General features: G+C 40.6%; 1 protein-coding gene across 2 annotated transcripts in view; it reads right to left on the bottom strand.

Annotated features, from left to right (window-relative positions):
- Window positions 1–1,328: 1,328 nt before the first annotated feature.
- NPHP3 (nephrocystin 3) overlaps window positions 1,329–22,668 on the bottom strand; it is a 39,109-nt gene continuing 17,769 nt past the window's right edge. For both annotated transcript variants that reach the window (XM_044455930.1, XM_044455937.1), the window contains exons 13-27: window positions 22,022–22,119; window positions 19,676–19,778; window positions 18,332–18,414; window positions 16,048–16,186; window positions 13,714–13,878; window positions 12,984–13,081; window positions 11,585–11,707; window positions 9,965–10,154; window positions 9,379–9,620; window positions 8,341–8,416; window positions 7,243–7,370; window positions 5,959–6,199; window positions 4,842–4,967; window positions 3,005–3,120; window positions 1,329–1,699 (exon numbers count right to left, since the gene is read on the bottom strand). In XM_044455930.1, the coding sequence (XP_044311865.1) occupies window positions 1,519–1,699; window positions 3,005–3,120; window positions 4,842–4,967; window positions 5,959–6,199; window positions 7,243–7,370; window positions 8,341–8,416; window positions 9,379–9,620; window positions 9,965–10,154; window positions 11,585–11,707; window positions 12,984–13,081; window positions 13,714–13,878; window positions 16,048–16,186; window positions 18,332–18,414; window positions 19,676–19,778; window positions 22,022–22,119 (2,109 nt within the window). In that variant the 3' untranslated portion in view covers window positions 1,329–1,518. The remainder of the gene's footprint in view (window positions 1,700–3,004; window positions 3,121–4,841; window positions 4,968–5,958; window positions 6,200–7,242; window positions 7,371–8,340; window positions 8,417–9,378; window positions 9,621–9,964; window positions 10,155–11,584; window positions 11,708–12,983; window positions 13,082–13,713; window positions 13,879–16,047; window positions 16,187–18,331; window positions 18,415–19,675; window positions 19,779–22,021; window positions 22,120–22,668) is intronic.

Raw genomic sequence — 22,668 nt, forward strand, 5'->3', positions numbered from 1 at the left:
TCAGATTACTAGCAGTCAAGTCTGACTTCCTGAGGGGAGGAAAAATCTGTTGTTTTTACTGACAAATACTTGGTAGTATTAAAGAACTCACTTGCTAGCAGAGAGTCAGGAAGACATGGAGTTTGACCCAAAATATGTATTGACTGCAAACAGCCAGGAGGGGCCTCTGGGGAAGCAAGCAGTGTCCCTGGGTTTCCTACCAGCTATTTCCCCAGGAGTTACTAGAGACCATGGTTCTTGCACAGGGAGACAATTCCTGCCATGATCTATACTGTCTGCCATATTAGAGCTTTGGAGTGATAACTCCTCTTTTTGTTAGAGTTTAACCGGACTTTTGGTGCTTGTAACCAACCTTTTAAGTGTGCTCTCACTGATGGAGGCACTGGAGAGTTTGACATTGCTCTTCCTCCAGACCCAGTGATAGAAATAAACTAAAACCACACTGAAGAATTTGTTACCAATTGGAGGCTTGATACTGCACCATGAGCTTCTTCACACTGATACCCAATACAAAAAAACAATACTGCAGACTTACTTGTACTACAATGAAATCAAAAACTGCTGATCTCATAGATGTGCCGAAGGATGAAATGAGAGGAGGGTCATTCATGCCACACTAAACTCTAGTTTAGTGCAATACCCTAATTTAGTGTTAAATAAGAATGCAGCCAGCATGTATTTTTTATTTTAAAAATTACATTCTAAATTTGATTTTTAAGAAACAGATTTCATATCAATATTTTAAAATACTTTTTAAAGCAGCCTCTAATGTGACCATATTATACTTCATCCATTCCACTTATACAAGTGTTCACACAGTTAGATTTAAATGTAAAAGAGTAATAATAAGGTATTAATCTCACTGAGATCAACAGTCCTGCAATTTCTGGCTAAACAAGATATGTTCACACAAAGATGAAACGTGAAAAATGTAACATTTAACTTTTTAAGTTAAGGAGTCTTCTCACTCCAGTTTTTGCCCAGCACCCATTAGTTCCTTCAACAAAAGAAGGGGAAAAAATCTTGAGCCAATTGGTCATTAGGTGATAATGACATGTACATTATCATCTTGGGTAGATGCTTTATGTATTTACAACAGTTCTAATAATTCCAGTTGCTTCTGAAGGAGGTAGAAGATCGTTTCTGAACACCATAGCTGTGTTACAGTGCAAATGTTTATTAACATGGAAATAACTGTACCTAGCTATATTTTACAAGTTAAAGTCACAATTTCTGAGACAGAATAGAAGTCTGTAAACAAATGACTAACCTTAATCCAATCCTTAAAATCAATGTGATTTAAATCCACATAATATATCTTGGACTGGAGTGTCTGTATTACTAATACTACCTTAACTGGGTGGAAAATGCCATACAATATTCAGCAATACTGAAAATGAGTTCAGAGCTCCGGCCCTCCATTTTCCATTTCATTTTCAATGCAGTGCTCAGTTTTCCTCACCTCTTGTTAGCTTGGGTGACTAGTATCTCATGTTCCATGCCGCGTGCTACCATGCCTCACCTTTGACCATGTGGCAAAAACACATTGGGAGAGAAAGCACTTTTCAAACTGAGGGTGTCTCCACTTGATGAATGTCGGGAAGCTGCCTTTTCACCAATCAACAGGGTCTCTGCTTCTTTGATTTCCATGGCTCTCTTATAGAGTTCAGCAGCCTTCTCAAAGTTTCCTCCTTCATAGCTTTGTGCAAATGGAACAACAGTTTTACAAAATCAAGACCCAAAAACAATAGCTCACAAAATACGGTCAAGTTCGTTCATGGCTAAATGCAAGAATGGGAATTAGCCACTAGCTCAGAGGACAGCTAAAAGAGGTCTATAGAAAGTCTAGTAACTGGGGAATTCCCTTCAAGGCCCATCACACACTCCGTCTCTGCTTCAACATGGATATCCTGCACACTAGCTGCTGGTCAGGATTATAAGCATGTTTCTTAAGCTTCTCTTAGGCAGTTCACAGTGACAGCAAATCTGTTTCTAGGGTGGAGAAGTGCCCTGTCTGGATCTAGTCCAGGATCCTCCACATGCTAGTTTTTTATAAGCAGGAACCCATTCTATGCACTAGAGGAGCATTCAAGTCATGCAGGTTTCTACCTGCAGGGGAGCTCAGAGTTTTGCCACCTCCGTACAATAAGGACCCCCCATCATCCTCTTCTGTTACACAGAACCTGTCTCCTCTGAACTCTTCCCCACATAACCAACTTCCTTATTATATTGCCATATCTCTTGTTTTTATTACTGAATCACTTTACTTCCATGACATTTCACTGTATTTGTAGCAATTCATTTAACCATTTGGATTATTAGACTTAAATTTTGCCTTGACCTCTACGATATCCTTACCCTGTTATCTATGCAAGAACCCTAGTTCACAAAAACTATACACTTCACTTTTACTCTGCAAATGTAGAATTGCAATAAATCTGAAGAGACGATGCGGCCATAGAACATTATTCTCCTCAGAATTCTCTCCAAATGAGAAAAGAGATGAAAGAGGTTCAACTTCAACGAAGTTTTATTTACTTATTTATCATCTGTTTTTCTGTGAAAAATGGAGCTAAAATGGTGGCAAGCTAACAAATCCAGGTTAAAAACAAAATCCTAATAAAAACATGACATAAAAACAAGTAGATTAAAAAAGAAACTGCACCAACATGTTTGCCTGACGATGCAAGGACAACCAAGAGGGAGGCAAGCTAGCTTCCCTCTGCAAGGTATTCCAGTTTTCTTTGCTCTTCGCTGAGAAGTGGAAAGACACCCTTTGCTCTGATCTTGTTTTTTAAATGGCATGGGAGATCCAGTGTGCCAACCATATCAGCAATACACTTTTAAAGGATGTTGCAGCTCCATGGGTACAAAAAACCTGTGACCAGATCTTGTCCCCTCTGCTAAAGCAAACAGGGCAGCCTGAATCCATCTTAACGCTTACACAGTGTTTGGATTAGATTAACAGCCCGCACATTTAGACTAGTTCATTAGATAAAATTACCTCAGCACTGCTAAATTCTTCAATGTTTCTCCTACACGAGGATGCATACGCCCAAAGCTGTCTTCATAAATCTTCAGTGCACGTTCATAAAGAGGGAGGGCTTCAGAGTGTTTTTTCTAGAGGTAAGGTGTAAAAAGTAAATAAAAACAAAAATAGTTGTTCATTTTTGTTGTTTTTCAGATTCAGATTCATTGTTCAGATTCATCTTAAAAATGTGACTGTCCTATTTTCATGTAAAAATACACTCAATTTCTGTTGAAAACTTCAGCAGTCTAAGCCTAATGGAATAAGTTATTACCATTCCCATGTTTTAGCTAAGGTATGATGAAAACCACTGAGATGGAAGACAGAAAAGGGTGCTATAAATTATATAAATCAAACCATGGTGCCAAGCCACAGAACCTTATCAAGTGATGTTAGCACAACATACTTGCAACATAAACTCAGGCTACAATTCTAATCCTAGAATTAAGCTCTGGTGAACTCAGTCGAACATACTTCTGACTAGACATGTATAGGATCACATTGTTAAGGGTCTACTTAAATGTTAGTTTTATTTAATATGGAGCATGCACCTGTGACTGTCTTCTTTTAAGATGAAGGAACAGAAGCAGGATTCCCCATCCAGAATCTTAGCACATACAGAGTTTTAGTCCTCTCTTCCTGGCTCTGACCCACCCTCAAACTCTCCTACAGCCCATCCTGTGTTGCAGTTAGAGTGAGAAAATAACTCTCCCACTGGTATCCTTCCCCATGTGCTGTGATACCAATTTGGCTCAGAAAATCCCACACGTACTTTCAGGTCATCAACAATCACAGAAGCAACTGTATGCTACATATTAAAAGTATCATACTATGCCAAGTTCTGAAAAAGAAAAGTATTTTACTCATGAACTACTCTGATTTTGGAGCTGATCCAGTGGAATGTCCTGATCAGGAAGGAATGCAACTCTTTCAGCCAATCTTTGGTGCATACAGGGCAGCCTTCAAGATTTCAGTTTGTTTCAAAAACTTTGGCAGAGTAACAGAGATTGCCAGATAAGAACTACTGGCCACTATCTGCCAAGATTGTGCTATAAGAGCTCACCAAGGTAAACAGGAACTGTACAAGAGCATTAATGGAATGCCCTCTTAAGTTCATTATTGGAATGAGACACCATTTGGGTTCTCTGCTTTGGGCACTATTATGGCCTGGGTTGGCCTTCTGCTGAACTGGGAAACAGTCTCTTAGGTTTGATTCCAGAGTACAAGAACTGGCAGGGATTGTTCTAGTGAGCTGGCATCTATAAATCCCCCTAGCCAAGAGCAAGCACCCTAGCTCTCTGGTTCAAAGGATGCCCAGGAACACCCATCCTTTACTTTAGAAAAAGTTAACAGTAAGAAGCTGTTTCCTCTGTTACCCAAACCAGAGTGCACATGAGAAGAATCCATGTGTCAGAAGGGTCAAACAAGAGGACTAAATTGGTGGCAAGCACAAAGAAAGGCTGTCCAATGAACTAAGTCAATACCAGTGGGCTCTGCTAACAGCTTCTCAAGGAAAGATCTGTGCTGCAAGGCTGAGAAAAACAACCAGCAACCACACTTCAGATGCTTAGCAGTTTGTAGTTTACCAGTACTATGCCATGCTTCTATATCTTAAGACAAAAAAGCACCCTTAACCACAATGAACTTAATTCCTGCTGGTTCCAACTTGATACTTCCTATGTTCCTTCTGCAGTTGTAACATATTTGAACTTTAACTTATTTTTGGACTCTGCGCTGAGCTTTTGGGTAGATTGCATAGATCACACATCTACTACCTTGTGTAAAAAGTCTTAAAAGAAAATGGGGAACCTACCATTTGACAATAAAGAACTGCCAGGTTGACCAATGCAGTAGCCACACTTGGATGCTTTGGACCAAAGGATTTCTGCCTGATTTCCACAGCCAGCTCATACAGAGGTACAGCTTTGTCAAGCTTTCCCTAAGGAACAAAGCAAACGCAATCTTTTTCAAAACAGTCGTACATGTTTGTTTCAGCGTAGCAACGTAACAATCAGCGAAATACAGGCTAAGGCTAAAGGAAATGCAAAAGTGTGTATACCTCAAAGCTTTAAAATGCATAGCATTCTGCATGAAGAAAAGCTAAACTTAGATCTTCTAATTTATACATGTTTGTGTATGTCTGGCCAAATTAATTTTGTTTCTGATAGTCATGGGGGAAGACAAGGGGGAAGAATTCCAGCATGGAATTCCTTTCTAACCAGAGATATGTTGCTTCCTTTTCTACAGCTTAGTTCATTTTGGTATTTGGTGAAGACCTTCTTTTGAGCCATGCACTGAGCATTTAAATCAGTGGTGTTGTGTTTTCATTTTTCCTACTCATTGTTTGCTGGTTTGATATAGATGCTATGCTATTGTGTTATTGCTGTATTTTATAGTTACAGCTTGAACTATAGTTTCAGTTTTAAACTGAAAACTAAGTAATGAGGAGGTCCTGCCTCCTCATGGACGGAACTTACTGTACTATATCCCACACCAAAAAGCTAAAGGACAAGCAGTAGAAAGGAGAATGGGTGGGCTGAGAGTAGAGAGATGGGGCCAGTCCCAGTGGGACTTGTTGGGGGCATGGCCACGCCAACTGCCCACTTCCTTCACGTCCTCAAAGTGTTCGGCCTGAGTAGAGCTCATGTGGAGCAATATTTGGAAGGCCCTGTGGCAGTGATTGACCCAGAAGTATAGGGTCATGACTCACAAACAAACCTAGCAATACTACTCCACTGGCACTTAGATCTGAACTAGAGCTTTAATTTGTCAACTATCTCTCTTTGGTCTGAAAAGAGCTTTCCACTGTTGCTTTCCATCATGTCCTCCCAGAGCTTAAAAGCACACCACAAACTAGCATCTGCATTCTTTTATAGTCACCCTGCTAGAAGAGCTTCCAAATTCACAATGCATGCCTTGCATGCGCTTACCAATTTTTTGTACAGCACAGCAAGGTGCTTCACAGTGTAAGCCAGGGAAGGGTGGTCGGGTGCTAATGCTCTCTTCCGAATGTTCAGTGCCCTTTCGTACAGCTCCTCAGCCTTGTCATAGTTTTTCTTCTCATTGTTGAGGGCTGCTAGATTGTTCAAAGATTGGGCGCAATCAGGATGGTCGGGGCCAAGAACCCGTTCTCTCATTTCCAGGGAGCGTTTCAGAAATAGCTCTGCTGTCCTATAAGCAAGTTCATACAGCAATATGGTATCAGGGCATACTGGCTTAGCCATTCCAATGTGTCACCAACACCAAGAATGGTGAAAGTACCTGTGGAAGTAGATATTGGCTAGAGGGAAACTAGAAACGAAGCATTGTAAGTGATTTATGCTGCAACCCTATTTATGTTTAAACAGATAAAGGTCCTACAATTCCAGCTCTGCTGGCTGAGGAATGCTGGGAGCTGTAGGACTTTTTGTTCTAAAATGTCAAGTCTTGTGGCACCGTAGGACACAATCCAATCTACTGCAACCTTGATAGTAAGCCAATAAAACTCAGAGGTTTAGATCATCCTGCATAGGATGGAAGGAATAGCAGATGCAGCCTTCCCCATCCTCTACCCCTGCATTTTTTGCTAGTTAAGTTTCTTTCCCTGACTAGCAAGGGCATTTCAGAAGGGGAGAAAAGGAAGATGAAAGACATACAGAATCATTTGTATTGTGGCCTCTTCAGCCTCCTCCCCCCCTGCAAATTGTTCCCTTTCTCTCACCTTGAGGTCAAGCTCTCAGCCTTGGAGGCTCACCAATATTGGCCTCAGAGGGGAGACTCTGAACTATTCCATGGCTCCCTCAGATGCTTTCTAGAGGCCACAGGATTCCTCCATGAAAGACTAACACATTTATCTTGACATAAGCTTTCACTGACACTTGTGTCCACTCCATCAGGTGCTTGCACTAGAATCAATATGTCACCCTTTAAGGCTGCCACAACATGCTACTGTTTTCGCACATTGGCCGAGTTCAGACAATACAGGAAACCATGTTGTTTTTTACCACTCTTGGTCTGTTGTACTGTCAGAACCCAATTGTGGTATTTCACCATGGTAAGTTTGGTCTTTAGAAAGCATAGTAGGAAACAACAATTTTTTCTATGGCTTCTCTAGGCTACCATGGTTTGTCATGTTGCCTGAACCCAAGATCATAGTTCCCATGGCCCTGTAGGCAACTATCACAGAGTCCCTTGGAAAAAGCAGTGGTACAGAAATTAGATTGATTGATTCTTACTCAAGATTGTTTTGAAGATAGTAGAGGACTCCAAGTTCATTGAGCGTCCGAGCATTATCAGATGAGTCTTTACCCAGAGTGAGTTCTTCTAGTTGCAGGGCTCGTTGGCGAAGAAGAGCAAATCCATACTAAAATGGGACAACGAGAAACCTACAGCATTGACATTCTGAGCTTCAGGATTTGTATTTTCAAAATCACACTAGAAATGTTAGGTGGGAAAGGGTTAAGTAACATTAAAATGAGCACTTGACCTTATAAAAGAGAGACAACTCAACTCTGCTTCTGACCTCATTCCGCTGTAACGTGTATGCTGGGGGACTGAACAAGGACATTTATGCATGCAAAGCATATGCCCTCCCAACAGCAATGGCCAACCGGATGTGATATTTCAACAATAAGGGATTCTTATATCTGAATTGCAAATCAGACAGCAATTTCCATTACAACCAAAGGAAGGGAGGTAGAACAATGGGCAGGAAGATGAACACAACTTGTTTAATAACCTTTGAAGAAAAAATATGGAGGGGAAAGAGGGAAGCAGTGCAGTGATCAGGAACAAACAAAATTACAGAATCCACTGCTGAAGGCAGCAGCAGCCCTTCAAGTTATTCTTCACAGCAGAGGCACTCAGGATGCAGCTGGACAGCCATCTGCTAGGGACACGTTAACCGGGAGCAGGGGGTTGGACCATATGACTTTGCTGACCTTTCTGACTCTACCCTTCTAGGGTTCTAATCCATCTGGCACAGACACCCTTGTGCAAACTTACCCAGGTACGCTACGTTTTTACAACTGCCTCCATTTTCTTATCTTGTACCAACTGCCTGTACTTCATCTTCTCTACTTGATTCAGAACATGTTTTTGCTGAGAAATCTAATGCCATCCAAAACAAAACCCTTAAATAATTTTGTAAGTGACATTTAAATCAATTTACTGCAATTTCTGTATCTATAAGGCGAGAGAACATTTAGTGTAGAATGGCCATTCAAAAAATTGACAGAAAACTTCTTCTATTTTTATATTGCAGTGACTCATCTGAAACTAACAACTGTTACCACTGATTATGAAAACCCAAAAACCAAATTGTGCAAATTTACCAGGCTGCCTTTCCGTCTTGCAGCTTTTTGTTGAATTTTGAAGGATTTTTTTCTTAGATGTTCAGCTTGCTCATACCTAAAATAGATGGTACAGATTCAATTAACAACATCAATTAGGTGGTCAACAGGGGTATACAATTTTTTAAACCCATGATGCTTGTGGGAAATCTTGATTTCTTGGGCTGTAATTTTATGAGAAAAATATTGTCAGAACTAGTCCCAGTAATTAACTATGTATGGAAGATACACAGGTAATTAACTACATGCAGGTATGCAATGTGGGTTTCTGTACAGAAGTACATTTTTTCCAAACTTCTTATTTCATTAGACTCAGTTAGGATCACAGAAAATGGGTTCAGGGCCAAAGCTGTACATCACCTCTTATGTTCTATAGCACATTAGGTGCAATGCTACTTTATGCAGGGTGATCCTGGAAGCAAAAGTGCTTGCACTGGCTTCTTGGTGAAGGAAAGCACCACTGAAACCAAATGAAAATGATTTCTTAAAATCTTATTTTCAGAATATTCTCACTTTGACCCACAAGATGAAGGGTGCAGGATGCAAGTAAAGCTAGGTGTTGTTAGAAAATTAACCATGCTTGCTCTTTGTTCTACCCACAATCTCCTATTCCACTCCAACTGCTCTTGCTTGCCTTCTTTTCAGCAGCAGGAACAAGTTAAACCAATGAGGAACTCACTAGGAAAGATCTGTTTATCGCTGTGTTCAAACAGGGATTTCAGGATTGTCACTCCTCTAACAAGCTAGTCTGACACCATTGTTTATTCTGGGTTGTGACAAGCCAAGAACCCTCATTTGGACATAATGCTAAGCACATGGCTAACAAACCTGTGGTTGACACCATTCTCTTCACAGCCTAAAACCTTCAATGGCCGCCTTTTCAGTCTACCCACTTACTGTGCTCAAACCCAATGTCTTTGTCTCACAGATTTTCCAATCCAACCCTCCATGAATTCCCGTACTATTCCAAAGCAATACCCTTGCTAAAAACTGAAGGGAGCATAGGTGGTTTCTCCTTACTTGTTCTGTTTCTGGTACAATGTTGCAAGAGCATCAAGTTCACGAGCAACCGTGAGATGTTCAGTTCCAAAAGCATTCTCAGAGATTTCAAGAGCCTGCTTATATAACTGTTCAGCATTGCCAAATTTCTTCCACTGTACATAAACACCTGCCAACTGATGGAGTGACTGGGCTACCCTGGGATGATCTGGATCAAGGGCAGTCTCCCGAATTTCCAGAGAACGCTGCAGAGGAGCAATCGCCTATAAAGACAGACAGGAGGGATGCTCCGTGAAAAGATCTTTAGTAACAGAGTCAGGAAAATTCTCTACTTGTGATTCTGCAAAGAAGGGTCTGAGTCAAGTCAATTGCTGGTTTGACTCTATATAAAGTAGCTATAAATGCTGAGGAGGACCTCTTCATCTACAATTTTTAAATAACTCATGTGGTCTGGAACTCTCTCTTTTTTAAATCTGTGCTTGTACTCTGGGATTGCTGTGAAAGTCTTAGAGTTCTAGGAAAAGTCTGTGCTCGGGGAATAGAGAGGAGGCCTCCTGCTGTGGGAGAGAAAGAAAAGGAACTGGGGTCAAGCCAGAGGTGTGCTCACCTGACTGAGAAGTCCTAAGTCTTTAAGAAATCGTCCCAGGGTCTCATAAAGATCAGCCAGAGAAATCATGCTTTCTTCTTTCTCACAACTTTTCTCATATAGCTTCAAGGAACTGAAATATTCTGCTGCCATGGAGCTTTTATCTTTGCCAAGAAGCTGCCAGTAGCTCAATAGTTCTGCAAAATGACCCCTGCAGGCAATGAGATGTTCCAAGAAGCAAACTGCAATTCATTTTTTTTAAATGCCCATTTTGTAAAGGTTCTGGAACAAAAAGACGAGCCAACTGCTGCATAAAATTTAGGTTTGTCACATTGCTCACGGAGCAGCCAAGGTAGCTCATCTGCATTTACGGGGCTCTAGAATAAGCATTAAATGCATGACCACAGTCTTATAAATAACTCCACAATTATTATTAGCCTACAAAATGTTTAATGGCTTTCCATTTCCATGCTGGTAGCAGGAGAGACCCCCTCCTGAAGTCCAGCATGGAAATGAAGGCCACTAATCTTAAAACAGAAAGAGAGAGAGAAGTCTTCTGCCAAGTGATTTGGCAGAAAACAAATGGAGTAATCTATCTGTCTCTCCCAGCTACCTGTTTGGTTTCTGTGCTGGTGCAAAGGAAGAGGCTTTCTTTGCCATTTGACTAGCAAAGAAACCAAGCAGACAAGTTGCACTGAACTCATGGATCATTATTGCTAATAGTGCAGCTATATGGTAAGGCTGTGCCACTACGCCCTTACAAAATCAAGCTCTTGAGAACTATTGAAGCATCTTCACAGAGTTTATCATACCTCAAGGTTCTTTAAAAGGAAAATCAGAAGATACCCTCCCTCTATAGGTGTTAACATGAAAGTCCACATGGACTTCAAAGTTTCCATGTTTCCAAAGTCTCCATGGACTTTCAGGATAATACCCTTTTGTGCAAGTCCAGCAGTCCCAAAATCACATGAAAATCACATGTATTTTTAAATAAGTAGAATTATATATGGACAAATAAAGTGACCTAATCCAGGACTGTTTACTACTCATTCTCCAAGCTCTTAAGCAGGCCTTGCAAGAAATTGAAGTTCTTTAAAAAAAAAAAAAAGAAACTGCAGATGCTGGAAGTGGAACAAGACCACTTCTGTGAACTGTAGCTGTTACCCTAATTGAGCACAGGCTGAAGGACATGAAACAGTGGGGCTGCGGCAGTGGGCAGAATCAAGACAAAGGAAAAACCTCCTTAATTCCTTCTGTCCAGTTGTGAACAGCACCAGCTTCATCAAGGCCCTGACACTTTTAGGCACTTCAACTGCTCAGGGAGGTTCTAGACTTCTCAACGCTACCAGACAAGGCTTTGTATTCCTCCCTTCCTTCACCTATCTTCTGCAATATGAAAAACAAAAGATAGATGAAAGTGGTGGGAGTACATGAGATAGTTGAAAGTGAAAAATAATGACATCTGGATCCCCTGGAAAACTCTGTGGATAAGGCACAGTGATTGCCTGATAGAAAAACCTTCACCTCAAGATGCAGAGCAGGAATGTGCAAAAAAGAAAAGAGAAAAGAGAAAAGAGAAAAGAGAAAAGAGGAGAGGAGAGGAGAGGAGAGGAGAGAAGAGATCTCAAGCGTTTTTCTTACCTTTTATAAAGATTCTGTGATACAAAGAGATTCAGCAGACACTTGTGTAACTCCTGTTTGTCACCTTGTTGTTGGAACAACCATGGAAGTTCGTCTGCACTGCGCCAAGTCACTCTCTCTTCACTGATTTGGGGATAGTGGGGGAAGAGAGAAAAATGCTGCCTGAGTTTGGAAATCAAATTATCTTCTTTACAGCTAAACTTACAATACCTAATTTTCAAAATCACTTATGTGTGTATTGGTTTAAATTGTTACTTTTATGTCCTGGCTTTCTGTATGCAGCATCCAGAGTAGCTAACAGCAAGCAGTAATAAAAAGCACAGATTAAAACAGGTTTTAAATCAGCTAGAATGCTATCGTAAAAAGAACATGTAAACCAAAACCAAGAATCAAAGCAGCCAATCCACATAAAGCATTTTCTTTTGTAGTTCTATCCAAGGCTACACACTCATATGCACATGTCTAAGGGGTGACAAGCAGGGGCTAAGAAGGAAGTCCGACTGCAGATGTCCTGCCTGGGAAACATGAACAACTCCAACTAGTTCCGCAGTAATGACTAGGTTCTGGCTACACAGCAATTGTTGCTGAAACATGAATTACTGTGCTGTCTGAACACAGCTGAGATCACAAACAATGTTGAAAACTGCAGTTCACAACTCTGCAACAAATGGTTTTGTTGCAGAGCTGGGTTCAGACAATGCAACTACAACCCATGATCCAACAGCAATCCACACTCAACCCTGGAGTGTGGGACACTGTGTTTTTCTGAACCCAGTCAATATCTGAGTCCACCCAGACAGAAAATCTCTTTCAGACAGAGTCCCTAATTCAACAGAAACTTTCAGAAGTCACTTTCTGGTGGAGAGTGAGAGCTAAAACAAAAAGAACAGGGCCTAGAACACCAAATATGCCAGCATACTGCAGCTTACAGTTCAAACAGCCAGTAACTAAGCCTTTAGCAAAGTATCTGAGCCTTTTAAAATGGGCAAAATGCACAGGAAACTGAGTAGCCACCAAAGACTGGTGGTTGAGAAAAAGTATGGGCAGAAGAAGGGATATGGCCATTGGGGGCGGGGGGGGGGGATTGGTTTCCCAGTTTTGGTTGCTGGGCCTGAGGTTCTTCACCCTTAATCTAGTGAATTAATAACAAATATGAAGTTTGAAGTGGTGACTTTCTGGTTTGCACCTTAGTCAATTATGGTACAATCCTATGAGCATTTAGACAGAAAAAAGGTCCTACAGCTCCCAGCTTTCCTCAAGAAGCATGCTGGGAGTGTTTGGACTTCTTTCTTTCTAAACTTGCATAGATTGAGCCCTTATTTCCTAACTCTATTAAAAATCACTTAACTCGAGAAAATATTAGTTGAAACTTACTTGCCTTACACCCTGCAAATCTTACCTTAGCTGCTTGGTGAAATATTCTATCAGTTTTTCTCTATAAGTAGCAAGAGCATTCTGGTCTCCTTCCATATACTCCAGCTGCACTGTTTCCCATGCCTTAAAAAGGACATTGTTGTATTGTGTAAATCAGGGATGGACCACCTGGCTATTTGGAACTATAAGCCCACCCACCAGCCCCAGCCCCATAGCCAATGGTCAGAGATTATGGGAGTTGTAGTCCCAGACACCTGGAGTTCTCCAGGTTCTTGAAACAGATGTGTCATGAATAGATGGTCTATGAATTGCATCACAGGAGGCAAACAGAAAGATCAAATCTCATGTTCCAACACTGAGACTATCTGGGAAAAAAGACCTCCCATCATTGCTGCTTCAAACTCTTCCTTTTTGTTGCTGCAAGTGAATCACAGAGACTTGGGAGAGCACCCCCTGCCCAGAATTGTATATAGCCAGGAAGCTGTGGGTGCCGGGAATACAATTAGACTAGCATTAACAGTCTCTGTTGTTCTTTTTGGCCTATTAATTTGGGTTTGTTCACCACATGTTTCATGTCAATATTGAATTCCTTTCACATTTATTGAATTTCCAAGAAAGTTTGGAAAAAACTCATGAAAACAGGGGAACCATCTTTACCATGCCTTACAGTCAATCATTTCTGAACAAAGAACCCACTGAACTTACATATGAGTAGAAACCGACAGGAGAGTAATGTCTTTCCCAAAGTATTTTACCTGGAGGTGCTGAAACTTCAACAAGCCACAGCTGTATGTCAAAAAGTACATTTTGTGCAAACTGTAAACCAGGGAGGCCAACACTTCCCAGGAGAGTTCAGGACAGAGTTCCATCAGTTCTGATTCACTGACTCCATTGTGGCTAACACTGATGAGGGAGAGGATCTGCAGAACAAACATGTGAAACATTTAAACAAAGGCATGGGCATCTATTGCTTATTCAATCTATATGTAACCATCAAGACAGACATTCATAGAAAATACAGCAGCAGCAACTCAACCAGAATCAGATCATATCTAACATCCAGCTAGGCATCTTTCCACCAGCTGGTTCACCTGTCAAGGAAGAAGTGGCTACAAGTGGATGGGATCTTGAATTTAGTAAACTAGGTGCATCTGGTAAGGGGGAGAAGAAGCTGTCTGGGTAGGGTGGGGAGAGGAAGTCTTTTCCAACCAGAAGCTGGACACTGCTCCTCCAAAATGCTTCCCCAGTCATGGAGAGAAATTACAGGTTTGTTAGCTGGTTAGCAAATCAATAATTCTGTCTCTTTGTCTTGCCCATTTGTAAATCTTCTAAAAAAAACAGAAACAGAAACATGTCCAGAAAAGGGAAGCCAACTAGGTGCAGCTCCCTGCAGCATATTGCTAATAGGATGGTGGTGGGAGGACAGGAGCAGAACAAATGGATGAACAGCTGCAAACACAAAGATGATTCCATTCTATGGAAGCCAAGGAAAGTCATCACTGCATGACCAACACCAGTTCTGATTAAGGGTTTATCCACAGGAGGACTTTAACCTGCTGCTTTACTGAGGCTGCTGCTTCTGATTTTGTTGTGGAGGGAAAATACATCCTTTATACATCCCCAACCCAGGTTTGCATATCCCTGGTTTTTGATATACGCTATCAACCAAGGTGGTGTTTCTGGTATACCTGCAGTATAGCAGGCTTGTAACTTTTGGCCAGGCTTTCATCCAGTTCATTGCAATTTGAATTTTATTAGCTGATTTCCTTTGTGCTAAACCTCGCCCCACCATACATCTGGATAGGAAACACAGGAGAGGACATGAAGCATAGCAACACTGTGACATTCTCCTCAAACTTCCATGAATGAAGGCTCACAAGTGCACAATAAATGCCTTGTGCAGAGGCAGAGAAATTTCATATTCAGGTCAGCCTCTTTCCTCCAGCCACTGCGGAGGCCAAACCACAGTGAAAGAATCTGTTCTGCACTGACAGCAAAATCTTTCTTGGAGCTGACAGAGCGACTGGGAGGGAGATCAGAACCATGTGGAATCTGCCCTTCTCTTAGACTGACTCAGTTATAGTTCCACTATTTTTCAATGAGTGAAGTTTTCCAGATTTTCTTTTAAAGCAACAAGGATCAGCCAACACAAACATGAAAGAGCAGAATCAGAGAATCCCAACTGTACCCTTCCCTTGAACAATACTCAAAAAAGACAATGGTCTAGCAGTTACACATACTTTTTGTTAAGGGAATTTTTAGCTGCTGCTGCTTTTTAAAGAAACAACACCTAAAGCTTAAAGAGCCATTTAAATTAATAGGACTTGTCACACCTTACTCCTTTGATTTAAATGATCACAGTGGCCTATAAAGGACAGGTTTAGCTTCAAATTAGGGTTTTAAAGCTAAATTTGATCATATTAAGCCACCACTGTGATCTGCTGATGAAATCTGCCCAAGGGGGGAGTGTAGTCCTTGGATAGGCCTACCTAAAATATTACCTGTTGAAAAATATTGCAATTGTTAAAGGTTTGGTATCTTCAACCCAAACTAAACTCCAGTGCAAACTGAATTACACTGAAAATGCATCTGAACAGCGACTTTGAAACTCTGAAATTTTGTAACTTTCAGAAGGGAAAAATATGGCCAGAGACATTTTTTACCATCATGTACAAAGATTAATTTTATTTGATGAAACTGTAAGAATAAGATACTAAATTACAAGGCATGTCATGTCTCCATTATCTATGGAAACAGAGTGCTTAGCCCATGGCCAGGCTGTCATATGGGAAGGTCTACAGAGTTACAGAGATGGTATCACACTGCAGAATATATTATTATTATTATTATTATTATTATTATTATTATTATTATTATTATTATTTTAACATGGACTTCTTGCTCTGTGCAATAGCCTGAGGTACACCTGCTAGACTAGATCTGCAGATGGACAAAGTGTTTTTTGATTTGGGACCACAAGCCTATCAGCACTGCATCACCTCATGCATTTGCTGTGTAGATGAAAAGCCCTGTCTGTGAAATTATACACATTTCCCCCCACAAAAGAACTTTCAGACTTGTGAACTTGCCTCTTTCATGAGGCCCTTCTCCTTTTCACTTTTCAAGGATTCTTCAACGGATCTTAGAACAAGCTTGTACAGGGACACAGTATCCTGGCACTGTAAACAATTCTGAAGGATTGCATCAATATTTTCTGCATTTCTGGCACTAGAGAATAGGGTTAGGGGAAAGAGAGAGAGAGAATTTAAAATACAATCAATTTGAAATTTCACCTGAACCTAAATTCTTAAATTAGTATGGATTAAAATTGGGACAAAACCTTTTGGAATCCATCCCTCCAGAATCTGCAGACTTTCTCTCATGTTCAGCCCACTACTGTAAAGCAAGCTGAACCAAAAGGAAGCCTGCAAACCCTTCCCCAGTCACCATTCCCAGTGGCCAAACTTCTTCCCCACTCAATCCCAAGGGGAAAGTGATGCAGTGCGCAGGCACACGTGTGAATCCTTGCCAGGAACTCAGACTCCGGGCTGCTGCAAAGCAGACTAGATTCTGGGAAGCCAAAACCAGGGAATCTGGAGGATTTTCCACCCTAAACAGATTCTTCACACATCCCTAGCAGGGTTAAAGACATTTGTCATGAGTTTCCATAATCACAGAGCACGTGTATAATTAAGGAGTCCTACCAACTGTGCCACTGATGTTCCTGAGTCCCTGAACTTGGGGCCTACAAGTTAGACCCAGAGGGTTGGTGAAGGTGACCTTTCCCTCCCTGCTCTGCATCTTAGCTAGGCAGCCATTTTCAGTCCTCTGGCTAAGGCATTTCAGGAGCGGAGACTGTTTCTTCCCCACCCTGCTACCCAGAACACTCCCTTTACCCCTTCTCCAGAGAAGGGGCACCAAAGTGCAGATTCCCAATTCCAAAGTTTGCTTTCCAGTTTTGTGCCATTTGGAAATGAATGAAAATGGTATCTGGAAGTCAATACTTCCTAATTTGGCATGTAGCTATTATATTTCTGCTTTGAATCCCATCTTTAGTCTGGATAAGAGACAATTAAGGGATTGGTTATTTTGGATAGACTCTACAAATGTCCTGGAACTAATTAAAAACTCTAAATTCCCTCAGTGGTTTCCTCTTTTGAAAACAGAACTTTATAGAGCTAGATACCTGTCAAGATTGAGACCATGCTCTTTAAGAAATGCCTTTATTAAGTTGCGACTTCAAGTTATGCCAACCACAAGTTTGGATGGGTGATATAAGAAGGCGCCTCTTGAATGCAGTTTATGCATTTGTGATTTGTATCAAGTTGAAGACATTTTTCATTACATGCTAATCTGTCCTCTGTACACTGACTGCAGAGAGAGATTCTTGAAACCCTTGCTATCATTTGGATACAGGAATGCCTTGGCAGAAATAGTTTTCTTTTAAGTGATATTAATGCTTTGTTTGCTTTGGCAGCAAAAAATATCAGGAAGAATTAGACAAAATTGCCATAAACAGCATTGGAAGTTCAGAGTTAAATTAAAGATGAAATTCTGTTCATAGTACATTTTAATTATATTTGTTTAAATAAATCAATTTAAATACTTTTATTTTCTAAATAAATACATAAATAAAATGCATTTTATATGGTTGAAATTCTCCATTTTGTTGTCTAGGCACATTCATTTGATTTGTTTGTCATGGTCTTTGGCTAGTACAATAAACTTCAAACCACTACTAAAAAACCCCCCTTCAAAGTTATCACTCTGTTTCCTGCCACAGATCTGGGAAAGTGAAGTATCCTATGACTGCTCAGACAGTATCTAGGAGCCATAATACCACTCTTTAAAGCCCATTTTTTATGCTCAAAAACATCTGCCAGATGTTACCAAGAAACAGAGAGAAGGAGAAAGGAGACAAAAGCTTGTCCTGCATTTAAGTAAACCTTTAAGGTAAGTTCATTCCCCCACCCCCAGTGTTAATGTTTAGGCACACATCAAGCACAAAAACCTTCAGGTAAAAATATTTACAAATAAAATGCAGAAATTGTAAACCATGATTTGATCCTGGCTTGTTTTAACAACCATAGTTTAAACTAATCAAAGTTCCTGACAGATGTAATAATAAACCCTGGCTAGTTTAAAACAAGAAGATCTCCTTCTCATGGCTACATTGGAGGGGAGAGGAGGTACAGTGTGCAGCCCTAAGCTGTGCTCACAAAATGGTGTAAGATCACATTCAAAATGGGCCATTGTGAAATCTGGATCCGACTGAATGAAAGATACGACTGATTTTATATTTTTAATTCATAATAATGATGAATCAATGGAACACACGCAAAGCAGTACAGTTTCAGTATTCTTTCAACATACCAAGCCAGCATTCTGCCCCAAAGAGTAACATATAGGGCACTGCAAGTTGTAGTTGAATTACTGCTTTTCTCAAGCATCTTCTCCTAGAGAAGGTTTGAAAAAACAAATGCACAAAAATTTTAAATTAAACTTTCTGTAAGGAGTTGAAAACTGTACACAAATATACAGCCTTATGTACAGCACAGATGACACAACAACACATCACACCAGAATACAAACTACATTTGTGACAGTGTAATGCATAAGATTGACTTCTTTCAAAAGTACACACACACACACATATTTAAGAAGGCAATATAAGCACATTTCTGCAGCAAGTGGCATCATTATGGAAAATCTGAAGTTGACTGTCATCATATATGCTCAGTTATTTTTTCAATATCACAAAATACAATAAGAGCTATATTGAAAAGTAACTTGATTCCCTTATGAACTATACACAGATACATGGTGCATAACTTATTTATATTGTGGATAAAACTGTCAAACTACTTACATAGAAAGACCACTCACATGCTATGAAATTCATGAACTACTATCCTTACTGCAGTAGCAAGCTACCTTTTAGGAAAACTCCAACTTTCAAGAATGTAATAGTTCAATTCAGGCATCCAGTCAAATCATGGTTCTATGATTTGAAGTTTAGGATCTAAACCATGGTTTGAACTTTCAAACATACAGGCAAATCATGGGTCAAAGTAGCTTGCCCACTTTTGTTTTCCATCAGCTAAATGTCTATATCACAGAGGTCTTCTGAGGTAAAACAACAACCCTAACTATGGTTTGTCGGTTCAAGTCATTGCATGAACCACAACACAAACTATGGTTTGAAAAAATGTCTTGACAGCATATGGTTTCTGATTTTGGTTTGCTGCCTGATTACAAACCACGGTCTGCCAATTCAAACATACAAAACAACAGTTAAGGTGCCTTTGGCTTATTGTAATGTCTGGATTGAATCTCTCTTAATCCATAATTAGTTAATGCATAATTGGTTTACCAAAATTCTCCTTAATTACATACACAGCACTTTAAACCTTGAAAGATCATAAGTACAATCCAGAGAAGAGACAGGCATGCCAATCACATTCAGATTAATGAGACAAGTGAATGACGTGTTAATTCCAGTGGGATTCTATGCATGATGGATTGTTTCCCCTGAGTACATTTTAACTACACTGATTTACCAGTATTCAACATACAGCATTCTGCTTAATTAGAAAAGAAAAAGAAAAAAGTGACAGGTGAAGAGATTCTGGAATTTGCTTTCTAAGGAATGTCATCATGACAGAGTTTGCGAACCACCAGGCTGCAGTATTCACACCAAATGAAAAGCAGCAATACCTGTTCTTTGGTCAGTTTCAGGCCTGCACAGTTGCATTCTTCATTTATGAGCGATTTCACATCCTTAGCATTGAATGGATCAAGATGAAGTGTTGGCCACAACCTTTCAGTGAGATAGCAGAAATTTAGTTTCCTAGCTGATAATACAGGATGTGTAAACAAATGATTAACATATTAGAACAGAGTTTAAAAAAAAAAATCTAACATGGGCCTTTGAAGCCTACAGTACTATACAACGGATGATAAAACCATTTCACTCAATCAAATTTCACTTTATAAGGTGCCCAGACTTAATGCACAGAATACCATGCAGAGATGGGAGAAAACATATCTTTTGAGATACTGCCTGCATTTCAAAATAATGCACACAGAGGTGCTTCCTAGTCTCTTTTGAAAAGAACATGCTTTGCACATCCAAAGGGATTCTCCACCATGAGCACCTTTTCTATGCTGCTCAAGATGTTCCAACTGCACTAGCTGCCATTTCAACCTTGACATCACATTATGATGCATGCAACACATTCACAGTGACTGCACATTTTTTGCATGGGATCTAGAATGATACCACATTTCCCAAACACTAAAACCACAACGTATCATTTCTGGGAAAAGACTGTTCTTTTTCCATCCAATGTTGCAATGGAATGAGGCTGCAGGAATGTTGTAGGCAGAGTGCCTGTTGTCATCACTAATGAGGAAGAGTGTAAAGTCTACTTTCTGAGTGACTGTGCATATTATGGACTCATTTTTCCTTCTCTCTTAAAAGCAGAGGGAATTCAAAACAACAACAGTGGGTCAGATCCAGGACTTGCCTTCCACAAGATACTCTGCACACAGGAAAAATAACTGCACAATTTGGGAGGGAATCCTTCTCCCCTCCAGACCACAACTCAACCTGTCCAACAAGATTTCCAAACTCCTTGATATTTTCTAAGGGGCTGGAGGGACTACAGTGAGAAGGGGAGGATGAAGAACACCACTGCTATCAGCACAATTGATCCACGTAAATCTGGATCCATCCCATTCTGGCACACATGCCCACTGCCACTGCAATGCTTGTAGCTACCTCTGAATTAAAAGTAGTAAAAAGAGAATGGTTGCTCCCTTCTTCTGCTACATCTTGATAATTTTAGGGTGGTTATGGAAAACGGGAACTCTAAGATAATTCTAAGGACACCTTCCTGGGAATAAGCCCAGTGAACACAGTAGACCTGAATAAATATGCAAAGGTTTACATTGCATTTTAACAAAAGGAAAATAAAGGCTTTTAGTTCTTGGGATAATAATGCTTCAGAATACATGTAAGGAATTGCATGTTTGAATACAGTTCTACTTTGAACTCTTCTAGCATAGGAAAGAATGATTCTGAGCAGCTTTCTCCTTTTGGGGACAGCTTTATAAAGGCAGGGCACTTTTTAGCATAAGAACAAGAACTTCACCGTCCTTTGCCTGCATTCTGTAATGGTATAGCCCCAGGATAACATGGCTTTTCTGTATCACTTGTTAAGGTCACTTGTTTCAGGTCAGTTCATCCCCCTCTCTGTCCCAGGATGTCCTCAAGTTACAAACACTCAAGTTATGAAAAACCCATACTTACAAATGAACTTCCATAAAGCCTATTAATTTTTTTAAAAATTACTGAGGAAAATCATAATTACCATACAGAGAGAGGAAGCATAAGGGGAGAGAGGGAAGGCCTCCAAAACATCACCATAGAGGGAATGGAAATGGAAGGGTAGAGAGGGAGACCTCCAAAGAATCTCCTTGCTGCAAAGAGGAGGCACTGGAGAATTTAGGAGGTAAGAGGCCTGCACATATTTGCAGGTTTTCCACTTTCATGAGGGGTCCTGACCCCTGTGAATGTAGAGGCCCAACTATATGTGATCCAGCTTACATACATTTTTTAAGGCAAATTTCCATTTTTTCAGGAATGGAACTCATATATAACCCAGGGACTATCTGTATATAGCTGGAAAGGACAACATGGCAGAGCATCCAATGGGACTGGGCCACCTCCACCGATTCTATGGGGCTCTTCAGACCCACTGCTTTCGGACATCTAAAAATAACCAACAAGAAACAACAGAGTTCCCTTCTGCACACTCTGCTGACTGACCTCACTGTAGAAATGCTAGCTTCAGGTTACTTTTAGAATCACAAAAGATTCTTAAAAAGTGCACAGGTACAATAGCATATTGATTTTAGTTCTTCCCACGAATCTTTCTTTCTGTCCAGATTGAACTAGCTCTCAAAGGATCATAAATTAGGTTGCTGTTAATTTAAGAATTCTGCCAACTGAGCAACATAAACATGGCTTACTTTACAGCATCTCCACAACAAACATACCTCCATGCCTGTGGACAAGTTTCAACATTCACAGATACAACCACTCTTACGTTCACTGGCAGGGGATCAATCAGCCACTTCATGTACCTTTCAGCTTGCTGAAAAACAACCATTTAATTTGACCTTCAGAAGCTATCAACATGCCAGAGGTACAAGCAGTATTAACTCATATTTCCTCCCAATGAATTGCAGTCTTCCCATACCAGATTCTCCTCTTTCAGCTGCAGTTTTCCTGTACCTCCCCATAAAAAAAGAGACACAGCCATGAAGCACGAATCTTCCCATTTCTCAACAAGATGCCCATGGACTTGTGGTCACGGGGCTTGCAGCCAATGTCTTAGATCAACTGCACAATGGACCTTGCTGTTCTTTCCTTCCAGCTCCCTAAAAATGCTAGAGAAACAGGAGAGCCTGATGGTCTGTGGTATACGTGGAGAGGGAGCGGATCTCCCCAAAATGGGCAGAGGGACTTTCTGCAAGCTGTTCCCTTCCCCCCACTAAGGGCAGAACTTGAATCCAGTACAATCTGTAGAAGCAGCTTTTCCTGATCACTCTACATCACAGGTGCAGGAAGCAGTGCTGCCTCCCAGTCCCAGTCCCAGTCCCCCGTTTTTGTTTTTTCCTAGCTGCAATCTTCTCTCCCCAGC

This window comes from Varanus komodoensis, unplaced genomic scaffold, assembly GCF_004798865.1.
Source record: "Varanus komodoensis strain SLA01 unplaced genomic scaffold, ASM479886v1 scaffold10, whole genome shotgun sequence".
Classification (NCBI taxonomy): Eukaryota; Metazoa; Chordata; class Lepidosauria; order Squamata; family Varanidae; genus Varanus; species Varanus komodoensis.